At 46.4% G+C, this 12921-nt stretch overlaps 3 protein-coding genes across 4 annotated transcripts; all 3 read right to left on the reverse strand.

The window, feature by feature from the left end:
* Positions 1 to 2192: 2192 nt before the first annotated feature.
* Positions 2193 to 3203, reverse strand: PHATRDRAFT_bd480 (predicted protein; the record flags this gene model as incomplete). The annotated part of the gene is made up of 1 exon (XM_002176297.1): positions 2193 to 3203. One exon carries the CDS (start codon positions 3201 to 3203, stop codon positions 2193 to 2195), a length of 1011 nt encoding a protein of 336 aa, XP_002176333.1.
* Positions 3204 to 3498: 295 nt separating this feature from the next.
* PHATRDRAFT_bd1880 (predicted protein) lies at positions 3499 to 5428 on the reverse strand. Of its 2 annotated transcripts, none has more exons than XM_002176299.1 (2): positions 4796 to 5428; positions 3499 to 4658 (listed from the first exon to the last, which is right to left on the reverse strand). In XM_002176299.1, exons 1-2 carry the CDS (start codon positions 5076 to 5078, stop codon positions 3646 to 3648), a joined length of 1296 nt encoding a protein of 431 aa, XP_002176335.1. In that variant the 5' UTR covers positions 5079 to 5428; the 3' UTR covers positions 3499 to 3645. The 2 variants fall into 2 exon arrangements, with proteins under 2 accessions (XP_002176335.1, XP_002176334.1); XM_002176298.1 differs by having other exon boundaries at positions 4749 to 5298.
* A 2935-nt stretch (positions 5429 to 8363) lies between these two features.
* PHATRDRAFT_bd1354 (predicted protein) lies at positions 8364 to 11280 on the reverse strand (the record flags this gene model as incomplete). The annotated part of the gene is made up of 4 exons (XM_002176300.1): positions 8364 to 8375; positions 8396 to 9024; positions 9072 to 9854; positions 9966 to 11280. 4 exons carry the CDS (start codon positions 11278 to 11280, stop codon positions 8364 to 8366), a joined length of 2739 nt encoding a protein of 912 aa, XP_002176336.1.
* Positions 11281 to 12921: the final 1641 nt, after the last annotated feature.

Here is a 12921-nt window from a genome sequence, read left to right on the forward strand (position 1 = left end):
GGAGGAACTGGCATTTTTTAAATAAAATAATTAAAAAAGAAAATTATTCCTAAAATATTCAATTGCCTCTTTACTGTCAGTTTGACGGCTTTAGAGTTATAGTTGGACAGATAAGTTAGGATCGCCCCTTCGTCTTTTCAATGAATTTTTTATTCATGCACATATTCTTTCTTTCCAAAATTTGTGCTTATTATTTCTAAACACAATAGCTAAAAAGAGAAATCACTAAAATTTGATGTGATAACATGCTTACTTTTTTAAAACATTCCTTTGCAGGTCTATTTGAGTTTGAATAAAATAGAAAAAGTGAAAGTCAAAAAAAGACAAATTTCAAATGTGGACGAGCCTCAAAGAAAGAGAGCCAGCACTCAAATATTGTATCCAATATGGGCGGGAATATATAGAGAATCTGATTCATGGCACTAGCTTATATCTCTTCCACTTTTTTTGGAAGAAATCCAACCATCCTCCAGTATTTCATGAACATTGCGCAGATCACAAGAGTGATTTTCTTCTTCTATAGTCTACAATTGAGAAGGGTTTGTATCAGCTGTAAACCACTTCTCGACCAGTTTTTCTGGACATTGCGTTTGGACTTGTTTTCTTTTGTGTTAGCCTTGTTTTGACATGAAATTAAGATTGAAAGATTCGATAACTGGAAAATATAGTATTGTGGATCCACAGCAATGGAGCGCATCATATGGTGTACTCAATTATTCTTGAATTTTTTTACGGCTGTTCTCTGATAGGGCCGACAATGCATCCTTCTTATCAGTCAATTATTTTAAAGGTGGCTATGAAAAATGCTACAACATATTCATCGAAGCCTTTTACTCCATATAATGCTTATCTTTGCTGCACCAGAAGAAGCTACTAAAATAATCGTCGGAGTAGGTTTCATATGGTTGCGTTCATTGATCGTGTTGCCGAAGTTGTTGACTGAGCGTACATCGAAAGTACAGTGCAACAGCCCATCTCCGTAGGAGGAGAATGATACAAGAGTATGACTTTATTAATCAGCATAAAATACTCTAAACTTAAATATTAGACCGCCACAGAAACAGGTTGAAGACAAGAAATGGTTATTCTGGGGATGAGAAATGCGTCCGTTTAAAAAACAAAGTAACCATATTCTTACATCTATAAGCTAGCCCAACTTTGAGCGTAGAGAGAATGAAAATTATGTACACACGCACAATTAATCTCGATTCCCCTACTAGAATTGCTAGATTCACCTTCTACACCATTCAACATCTTTAAAATATGGAGGTTTCGATAGGCTGATTTCGTTCGCCGACTTCATTGGGAATAAGATGTTATTTTGCTCTTCCAAATATTTTGAAGTTGGTTCATTACAATCTAAATTAATGAATCTGAATAAATTAATCTTTTGAAAATGCTCCGTTTTAAAAAAAGTCGAATCATTGAGGATCGATTTGAAAACGATATTTCTCTTTCTGCTAATATTTAACATCGAGAGACGTAAATTTCTTGACAGATTGATAGACTGGCTCACGTCCTGCTATTGACTCTTTATAAAGAAAATCCGGCGTTGGTACTTTATCCAGCATATGGATTATTGAATTATTGCTCCAACTTCCTTCCAGTTAAAATTAAGTTCGGTAAGCCTCTTATATAAGCATTGCCATTCCTTATCTTCGCTTCCCTTATGCAGTCTCTCCACCGATGGACCTTGTGATGGAATTGTTACCCCTTGATTCCGGCTTCTAGACCTATGCTAAGGGAGGTATGCTTTGCTTTTGTAGCGCGTGGTCTAGGACTGGTGTATTATTTGGACTACTAAGCTTTTAGGTGTTAACGAAATAGCGCAGCATTGTAGTATTTTTCGACTCTCCGACTCGCTATTTAATATCCTGAGCTGGCGGGGGAATCTTGTAGGAAATTGAAAATACCAGGAGATTTACATTTAACATGCACACAAATTCTTATCTTCTATAGGGGAAGTGAGCGGTAGTGGTTGGTTTTACGTGTTCTTTCCATTATGAACAAAATCATACGTCAATTTAAACAAACTTTGTACCGAAATCTATTCCTAGATACTTACAGTGAATGGATTGAGCTTTTCCAAAGGATAGTCGTACAAAACGGATTGTGAAGCTTGATGAGTTCATAAGTCAAAATACCTTATTGACAACGCCATTGTGCGTGGGTGTAAAAAGCAGCTTAAGGGTCTAATTTTTTTTTGTCTCGGGTTTGAAGTCGGCGTGAGTCTGTTTGTACTTTTCAAGCAGGTGCTGTCCCGAGGTGGTCCGAGGATATTTGCCCGGGTTGATTTCGGTATCGCAACATTCACTTAAACATTCGACCACTGTGTCAAAATTTGGCTCATAGAAGAAAGGGATAGAATACCGTTCAGTACCACCCGCCGTCAAAACTCGATGTTTGGTCGATCGGAAAATCCCGTTTGTCCATCGCTCCAACATATCTCCCAAGTTGACAACCAGCGCCCCCGCAACCGGGGGAGCATCTAGCCAAATATTGTCTTTGGTAAAGATCTGTAGGCCGGGTGTGCTGTCCGTTAATAAAAGAGTAATCATACCGTAATCAGAATGAGCGCCACATGCGAAGATGCCATCCTCCGGCCGACTAGGCTCCCCAGAGTAGTGTAAGAGCCGAAGAACAGCCAAGGGATCGCTAAAGCTGCTATCGAAATAGTGTTCGTCGACACCGATCGCGAGAGCCAGTAGCTGAATCACACGAAGCGCAACTGCACTTATGGTGGTAAAATAAAGTTCCATGGTTGTGCGGAACGAGAAACATTCGATGTGCGTGGAGCACAGCAATTCATCTGGCCATTGATTAGGTCCACAAAATTTGGCCGGATTGTATTGAGGATCTGTTGGATATATTTCCCGTCCGATATAAAATCCCTCTTTTGTGTCTCCTTTGGATTGAGAAGATGGATCCAAAGTCTCTTCTTCCATTCCTGTGTAACCTCGGCTCATGACTTTGTCCGAAAGCGCTCTTTTCGAAGCCAGGGGAAGTCCGAAAAAGCTTTTGGATTGAGCAAGGACAGTATCAAACATAGATTGCTCGATTCCATGCCCCTCCAGATAGAAGAAACCTACGTTCATGCAAGCATGGCGAATTTTCTGTACGGTTGACTCTCGGTCTGTTTCGTCCAACCGAATACTAGGGATTTTGGATATTGACAATTCGTCACGTGTTGACAGTGAGTTCATATCGTTGAAGATCCCGCCTGATCTGCAAATACAATCTTTCCTAGCTATAGAGTTGTTAGCGCCTCTCTAGAGCCACTGATTCGTTCCGAATCTTGCCAATTGTCCACTCAGTTCTCCCGGTATTATTATGGCCGCGGCAGTGGGGTCTACTGGATACAAACACTCTGTCCGAATCAGGTTAACCTCGTCGACGAAAGTTATGGTTTTCTGTTTTCTTTTTCTTCGCAGATGATTCGCGGTAGATTGCTGTGTCGCAGTTGACAGTGAATGTGATGTAAACCGGACCGAAAGTCATTTTTTAAGTATCATGTAAATTTGCAATTTAAAAGTACTTTATATAGGTCACTCTAATCTGAAGAACGCAAACTTCGACTATGACAAATTTCGCAAGGATCCGTCGAACGAAGTAGGTAACCTGTCTGTACATACAAGCAGCTGGCGACTACTTGGCCTCTAAATTAGCCCGAGAGGCTTCCAAATTGAGTGGTCGACCCATCAAATCCCGAATCGCCTCTTCCGGAGAAATCAGTTTGTGTATGAGAGCATGAACGGTCCGAAAAATCGGACAAGCCAGACCACACATGTCCGCGTAAGCTACGGCAACATCCGCCGTGGCCACTCCTTCCACGGTGAAATCTTTCTCGATATCTTTGACTCCCTCCCCTTTCATTAGACGCTGTCCACACCGCTGATTTCGCGATTGTGAAGAAAAACAGGTGAGCATGAGATCCCCGATGCCAGACAACCCGTCAACGGTTTCCGGCCGACCCCCCATTGCAACGCATAGATCGCAGAGTTCTCGACTGGCACGAGTGACACATGCCGATAGCGTATTACTCCCGAAACCCATTCCAGCAATCATTCCCGCTCCCACCGCCAGTGGGTTCTTGAGGGCGCCACCGAGTTGGACCCCGATGGGATCTTGCGACGTGTAGACACGGAAGGACGATGCGTTGCTGAGGAGTTTTTGTACTTGTACCGCCAAATAAAGCTGATCCGAGGCGACTACCACTGCTGTAGGATATCCTCGCATAATTTCCTCGGCGAACGAAGGTCCGGAAAGAAAGCAGATGGGCTGAGATGCACGATTTAAGGAGTCCAAAATAGCGTGACCAATTAGTTGCTTGGTTGGTAGATACAATCCCTTGGCAGTACTGCAGAGCAAAGTATTTTCGGGAATAATGGTGTTGTGCTGTTCCACCCAGACGGGTGTCAACTGACAAGGGAGTGCTAAAATTACAACAACATTGGTAACCTTCATGGCCTGTGCTAGTTCGTCGGTGGTGCAGATTCCCCTAATAGCGGGATTGTCGTGGCCACTAGGGTTGAGTGGATACTGTGACAGATACTTGGGATTGTAGCCCTTTTCGTTGATGCTTTTGCACTGTTCAGCGTCACGCATGTAGAGCAGAACTTTGTGTCCGTTGACTGCTGCCGCATACGCCATGGCGGTTCCTGAAAAGAAGTAGGTAATCCGATACAGTGGAAAACGATGAGGTGGTTGGAGCGACGTCACATACACGCGATTGATTGCTCTATCCGTACCATCGTTCGCCGCGCCTTGGCCTCAGGAACAATCTGTCTCTACGTACCGTAACTGCCGGCACCGACAACGACTACCGTCTGCTTTTTCTGTGGCTTTCGCATGTGAAGAGGCCCGAGCGAAACGCGCTGCCCCGGAACCAAGTGCTTTTGTATGCGGCTACAGGCCTGTCGCAATCTCTCTCGATCCCGCAGACGCAGCAAATAAGTCGCGTACGCAAGTCCACTAGCGAACGAAACCGCCGCCATACCGGCCCACATTAACCAAGTTGTTGTACCTGCGTCGTTGTCACGACTGACTTTTCCAGCGCCGGTACGATCCGCGATCCCCATGCTTGCTCAGTGCTACCGTGGCGGGTCCTGTACTCTGGAAGGGACACTAATGTAAGAAAAAACCGGCGGTGTTCGTATCTCTCTATACACCTATAGATCCGTTGCACTTCTGTTGTTGGTCTTTTTCTGGAACACTCTTCTCCGCTAAGGAAGCCTGCGCATGGGCAGCAACAAAGACGGTGACAGCGTCGCTCTAGCTAGAGAAGAGAGAAGAGTCAGTTGACCTCACTCACAGTGGGTAAGGTAAACTGTGGATTTGGTCGTTGATCTTTTTTCAACATGTGTGACACCCAAAAACAAGATTCGTGATTGGAGTACCTGCGAGGTTGTCATGAGTCGTTTCCAATTTGGAGCTACTAGTTATGTTACTGACAGAGGAGAAGAGAGGCAGTGTGCCGTACGTCTTTTGCGCCTTTTGACACGCCCACCATGAGGCCTTTCTCCAAACGGGCAACATGCAGACGAGAAAAACGAGCCGTATCCTTCCTCCGTAAGTCGACCACGACAGCGAAAGCGAGTCGAAACTTGTAGTAACCGTTCTGTTAATCTCACCGTAGTGGATACGTAGGTCCATATTTACAGTACATTCCATACAGGACGTGATGATACGCAACACAAGGTTAAATTATAGGGGTTGTGACATACTACCTATGTCACATCACCAGATCCACTACCACTGGATTTGCTCAGTCCCCTCACATTATTATTTGTAACTCAGAATGATAAGGTGACCAAACAATCCGTCCAGCTCCTGGGATCACGACCAAATCCATGATCAACAACCAAATCGACAACCGTCTTTAAAAACAAATATAAAAATCATATCCACGTTGTAACAACGCTCACAGAAACCCACTCTTGTAGTGCAATTCCGCACGGTGGGAGGTACGATGCCTCTTCCAAAGCAAGGGACCCAAATAAAGTCAATACAAGATCCTCGAAACTAGTTCTTGAATCCGATGACCATCCAAATTCTTCGTTAGCAAATCCGCTAAGTTTGTTTTGGTACTCTCATGAGCAATCCGAATGATGTCGGCCGCACACGCTTCTCTCACCCGATGATAGCAAATGCTAACATGTTTCTTTTTCAAAACCGACTCCGATCGCGACGCATTGGTAACTACCGATTGATTGTCCCCGAAAACGTTCGCCGGTCCATCCAGAGGCAAACCCATCATTCGAAGTTTGTACCGCAAACCAATCAACAGCTCCGTCGCAATCTTCATCGCAACAAATTCCGAACCAAACGTAGACGTTTCGACAGTGTTCTGTCGTTTCGAAAACCATATCACCGGTGCCTTGTTCACAAATATCAAAACACCCGTTCTCGAACGACGCGTCACCTGATCGCCCGCATGATCAGCATCAACAAAAGCATTCAACTGAACTTCCTTTCCACGAGGCTCCGGCATATTACCTGGAATCGGTTCCTTCGCATCGGGATAGAAATCCTGCCAATCACACTGAGTAAACTTGTCTTTCCACGAAATAAACGTATCGTCGAAAACAACTTTAGATTGTCCATGCACCTTTAGATACCCAAATATATGGAACACTTGATCCAAATGTCCCTCCCTGGGCTGAGCGAGATATTGCGACAACATCGAAACTTGCGCAAAGATATCGATCCGCCCCAATTCAACTGCCCATCGCAAGATTCCAATTAGGTTCTGGTAATAGTTAGCCTTGTCCGCTCCCAACACAGGCGACACATCCAATTCCGGACGGTACGATTGCGACATAACGGTGTGTCCTGACCGCGTGGTAAACCTCTGCCCAACTTTGAAAAGCTCATTTTCAACATTAGTTACCGCAGCTTTCACGTAGTCGTCCGAACTCATATACCAATGCTCTTTGGTAGCTCCTGGCAATTTATACTTTCCAACGTTAGCACCCAAATAACGATCGGGAGGACCATACTTCTTCCGGGTCTTCGGATCTTCTTTAAACTTATAGAGACCTGATAACGTTTCCATAATCCGAGCCGGCTTCTCTGAAACTGCCAAAATGTCATCAACATAAATGAGTACATATTCATAGTATTTGTCCCCATTACCTTTGACAGCAGGTCGCAACCAAACATCAGGATCCGCCACGCAGGGTCGAAACTTCAAATCAGACATTGTTTGCGCTAAGTGCGCATGCCACGCCGCGCCGGAACTCTTTAAACCATATAGTGCTCGAACAATTAACACTCGAAGCCCCTGTCTAGCTGCACCAAACTCCAGACCCGCAATGGTATACACACTTTCCCGACAATCCGCGTTTAGATAAGCATTCTGCGCATCCGCCGCCAAAATGTCCAACCCGTTTAACGCTGCCGCCATAAATGCAATCCGTACACTTTCTCTAGACACTACCGACGAATAAGTCAACGCCGCCGGTGCTTCCGTCATGTGTCCCCCAGCCACATACCGTGCCTTGCGAGTCAAATCGAGTTTCACATCAAATATAATATGACAATCAATTTTTTGGCAACCAACCGGGAGATTTTCGTCCCTTTCGAGGAACTTGAATGCTGGCATAACGTTTGCCATCTCTTTCTCGATTGCACGTTTCCAGAAATCGGTCCCCATTTCCGCGTCAATCTCCAAAGCTTCCTTTACGGACTTGGGAACACGAATACCAAATTTGTGAGTGCGTTTCCAGTACCGAGCTTTTACCTTAGAAATAATCCGATCGCGACGTCGGAGAACGTCTTTGATCCACCAGATAAAGGCCGGTTCCTCTGCAAGCTTGTTAGCAACTGCATATTCAGCAACTTGCACAGGGTTTGATTCCTTAAGGTTGGCAAGGCGCTCCCACGTGGACGGCCCGTCTTTCCATTGAATCAAAAGCTTCCAACCTTTCGTCGTCCGACGCAAATGCCGATTGGGACCATCTTTGTCCACGTACATGTCGTCCCGAGCGACTGCAGACGCGTCAGAAGAATGGTCGATGATTTCGTCAATCAATTGGAACTGCCGTCCATCTTGATCGACTTCAGAGTACAGGGACTCTGCAATAATGTTAGCGGAATACTCCTTTTCGGTCCCATCCGGGAACTCAACTGTGTAAACACGGGTATCCAAAATTGGGTTAGAATTTGCAACGCCAACGGGGTTTCCATCCGTATCCCGCTTTCGACCGGTAACTTTGGCCCGCTGCTTTCCGTCCCCCAATGCTAACACTACTTCTGCCGAGAGATACTTATCAAAGGATTCTTCTGTGTATTCATCGGCCTCTGGCATGGTGGACTCCTGTTCTACGGGGTCGATATCTTCATCGATTGCAGCGTACACACGGTCAGCTTTCCAGCTAATGCCACCATCCGGTACGTGTGTGTCGCCCCTGTTGAGGAAGTCCTGGACTGACTTGTCGAAATCCTTCAACCTAGTCTTGAAACTGTCCAATCCACGCTCGTCTTCTGAAACTGGCTGCACCGTAGACCGTGCAATCACTCGTCCCGACTTGGGAACAATCCAGCAACAGAACGCCTGTCCGACTCTGTGTGCAGGACCCAACCACCGGCCAAGCAATTTCTTCTCCTCTGAGAAGTCCCCAGGGTCCAAGTACCACACAGGCTGGTACATCCTGTACTCCAGCCACTCCGTGATATCCGGGGTCTCCCCGGTGACATGCTCGATGGGCGTCCTACCTTTGAGATCGTACAATGGGTGAGCGGTCCGAGACCGAATCTCCGAAACATACTCGGCAACATAATCCCAAAATCTTTGCGGAATACCCTCATGGGACATAATTCGAAGCACTTGTTTCTTAAGTTCCCGGATCTCCGATTCCGCCCGGTTTTGCCACGGGGTCAGTGGTTCAGACATGGTCTGCTTCACCGGACCGTAGCTCTGGCAAACTTTCCGCCAGTGCCCAGTGGTGAGCTCTTTAGCTCCGTCGGTGTGCATATGCGTTGGCACCCCAATGTCTTGAGGCCAATGCCCCAACGACGCGATAGCTCCATCGGTTCCATCGTTGAGTGCCGCGACTTGGTACGCACAGTACTACTAGCCACAGCCGACGTAATCCGAACAGACTGTTCCATTCCGCAAACAAAATCATCATCCACAAGCGTAGAGCTGACGGACGATAAGACTGCTGAGATCTCCGATTTTCGATTGGGAAATAACGTAGACACGGTGCCAGCTACGTTAGACATCCGAGTCTCTTGTATACACTCTTGCTGTTCTAGCTCGTCAGAACTAGGATCCCACGCTTCCTGTGCAGTGAGTTCGACGTGAACACAAGTCTCAATCTCCGTCTGGGTAGGCAACCGCGCCTGGAACCCTGACATAACTCCCTGTAATTCCAAAGAAATACGCAATTTCATCTCAGGGATATAAATAGAGTGAGTTGATTCGCGATTGTGACACAAATGTTTGGGAACATCGTCCACAATTAAACCATTCGCACGCAATTGATTAGGGCACAACAATGAAGGGTCCTGTAAGTCACCCGTCATGTCCAACGCTTGGAACACATCCAAAATGAACGTCTCACCGGTGACCGGGTCGTCAAACGCAGTACATCCATCTGCAACATCAACAACTCTTGGTTTATACTTATCCGAATACGGCATAACCGTGCATTTCTGCCCGGTTGCGCTGTATATATGAAACACCTTCCCCATAATACATGTATCTGCATGGGAGTCAAGATCCACTCGACCTTCAGATCTCGAACTTCTAGATCCCGAAATCATGCGACCAATGCCACGGTCGCCCTTATCTTCGGTCCATCTTTTACTGGACCGCAATCCAGCAATAGATAGCTTCATCAGGCCTCGAACTAGAGTGGCCGACAACATCTCGTCGACCCCAACGAGTCAATCGCTCGTTTCGCCTTCAAAACCAACTGTCTTTCTTTTCTTCTTCTTGTTCGAGAGAGCAAACTGATCACCTGCATTGGTTATACCATCGGCACTCCCCTTGTCAGGTTTCTCACTCGAACGAGTGATTGCCGCAGCTGAGCGCTTGTTCTTGTCGCGAGAGGCCTTCGCGGCCGCTCGCTTGGCTCGGACTTCGTCTTTTTCCTTATCCGAAAGTTGATGCCATTCATTCGGAGTATAATTGCCAGCTCGAATAGCCGGCTTCTTCTTGTTGTTATTAGTCCGCTGAACGCTTGAAATTGACCGACCTGTCTTCTGAGAGGTATCGGTGTTAGTAAACAAGGCCAAATAATCGGCCGCCTTTGCAAAATTAGACATGCGGTCCGCGTCGCCTTGAATTACCGCAATTCCCGAGAGCATCTTAGGATCTGTGCAATGGTTATTGCGCAAGAAGACATCCACCTTCCTGGACTCCGTCAATGTCTCGCCATACTCATCAAGAGTCTGGAACGCCGTTGACAAAGCATTTGTGTACTTTTCCATCCCGAAGTTACGACGCTCGCCAGTGTAGGTGGTGTGCTCGAGCACATCGAACGCAGCCGCCTTGGACTTGGACATCACCGCATCACCTTCATAGTGACTATTCAAAGCCTTGACCGCTCCACGACCGTCGCGTTTTTTCTCGAAAGGCGCAACATAAGTCCACGCTGGACCGTTCACAGTCAACTGTTTCACCTGGATCCAAACTTTTCCGTTGTCCTTGTCGAACGCCGTCCCCGTATGGGGAGTCAACAGCACCAACTTCTCGTGCTCCGTCTCAAACTCGGTATCCGGTGCGGCAACGTCGTCATCTTTCCGGACAACATAATCCAACGGCACTTTGTTAACACCCGTCACGGAGCTCAAATAGTTGACCAACAACTTGAAGAACGGAATCCACTTCGTTTCCTTCGAGAACGGAGCCGGAGGCTTGACTTGAACATCCTCCTCATCCTTCGCTTCTTCTAGTTCACGCACCTTCCTGGTGTACAGGTTTCCGATAGCCGCAGTAAAGTCCGCCGCAACAACCGGAGTCCCCTGTCGGAGACGCTCAGACACCCAGAGATGCATTCCGCTTAGCTTGTACTCCCACATCATGGGGATCGCTATCCCAGGGATGCCAGGCGCCGCCGCCACCGCAGCGTTTCCACCAGCAGCTGGCACTGCGGCCACACCATCGGTACCGCGACGAATGATCTTGCAGATATCCTTGAGACGGTCACGAGTAACCAAGCCAAGGGAGTCCATCGCATCAAAACCTTCGTTCGTAAACGCGTTCGCCGCAGGAACAGACCATCCGATCCGCCCGAGCGCACCACGAAACGCATTAGCACCGTCAGCAGCCATGATATCAAGATTAATTCCAACGAAAAGAACGAACAACGAAAACAACGTAACGCAATTCAAAAGCAGTAAACGCCATCGGAAGAGCCGCACGGACCGCAGGAGCCAACACAAGCCTCCAGGCTCGGCTACCTTCCGTTCCAGGCCATAAGTGCCACACATATCCGTGTTTGAGCAAATCCAGTGGCCCACCAGTGGAACTGGCTAGTTTTCTACATCATCCAATGTAACTCACCAATAGTTTGGCTAAATAAAAGGGAGTCATACACAATGACATAACTTTTCTAGCACGCTTATGGACAGCGGCCTTAGTATTATACGCTATCCAGCATAGCTCACCGATAAATCGGTTATGATTTCGGTGTCATACCCAACGACAAATATCGAAATTACCAGTCATAACTTATGACCTAACCATACACAATGGCCGTCTGTTGTAAGACACACTCAGTTGGGTGTGTATATAACCTAAACAACAGTCTACTTTCACACCGTATACAACGGCAAGTTCTCGCCATTTAAGGCTAGTTCCGGCCATTCCGACCACAGCGGCTCAATACCCGTGCGATCGTTTCGATCCGTACGGTTCCGCGACCATGGGGAAGACCCATGAAAGCTGTATCAAACAAGCCACTTTCTCACCCGTTTCTCCCCACGAAGGCAAGAAACATCACCTACACATCCGTGTATGCATTGGGTCTGATAAACTCTGTTAATCTCACCGTAGTGGATACGTAGGTCCATATTTACAGTACATTCCATACAGGACGTGATGATACGCAACTAGAAAACCCCTACGTCAAGCGGTACATGAGGGGTTCATATCCCTAAGTCTATCAGATAAGTCTATAATCTTGTGTTTTTACGCCTTTGGTCGTCTACGAAAGTATGCGGGATCCTTTCGGTTCCTTAGACGATTCTAGCCCGTTATCGTTGCAGTTTTCTAGTTTATCAGACCCAGTAGTTCTATGCTGAGGTAACGGGATCAAAGGTAGTGTCTTCGTTGTGTTTTCGAGTGTTTGAAGTGATCGCTGATTCCGATTGTGCCTGGGGAGGTAGGGCAAAATACCTGGCTTTTCATGTCGTTGTTAAGTCGCCGAAGCCTGCAGAGGCCTGGAATATACTGCCAGTTTCTCGTAGTGGTCCACGTGATAGACGTGTTGATCGGTTACTGGGTTTCGTATCCGTCTAACGGTCTGAAACGAGGCAAAATCTCCATGGTTGGACGCATCCATGAATCTCTTCATCTATCGAAGAAGGTGCATTGCACAAAATTGTATTGTTTGCTAAATGCTCGGGTTTTGAGCGTCATTCATGTGTGGATGATAAGTAGTATGCTTATACGAAGCAGTTACTTATGCAACAATTATTATCGGAATTATACCGCAAGGTAGTCGCGGATCCTCCACTCTGATAGATATTGGTTAAATATCTCGAACGGATGAGAGCGACAGCTGTTTTGTGTTCGCTAGAGTTCGTTGCGTACTTATTGTATGGTAATGAAACGGTACTCGTTATCGATATCATTTATTCAAGTCTATATGTGAAATTCACATTTGATGACATCAATGATCAATAATTCTCGTGTTCACGTGGCGTGAGAACACTGAATGTTCGAAACCAACTAACAGAATTTTATGAGTT

The sequence above is a fragment of the Phaeodactylum tricornutum genome, genomic scaffold (assembly GCF_000150955.2).
Source record: "Phaeodactylum tricornutum CCAP 1055/1 PHATR_bd_31x35 genomic scaffold, whole genome shotgun sequence".
Taxonomy (NCBI): Eukaryota; Bacillariophyta; class Bacillariophyceae; order Surirellales; family Neidiaceae; genus Phaeodactylum; species Phaeodactylum tricornutum.

Coding starts and splice junctions, on each gene's coding strand:
- PHATRDRAFT_bd1880 (XM_002176299.1), bottom strand. CDS start 5,078: ATGGGGATCGCGGATCGTACCGGCGCTGGAAAAGTCAGTCGTGACAAC. Junction 4,659..4,795: donor TGTCGGTGCCGGCAGTTACG/GTACGTAGAGAC, acceptor ACTTCTTTTCAG/GAACCGCCATGGCGTATGCG.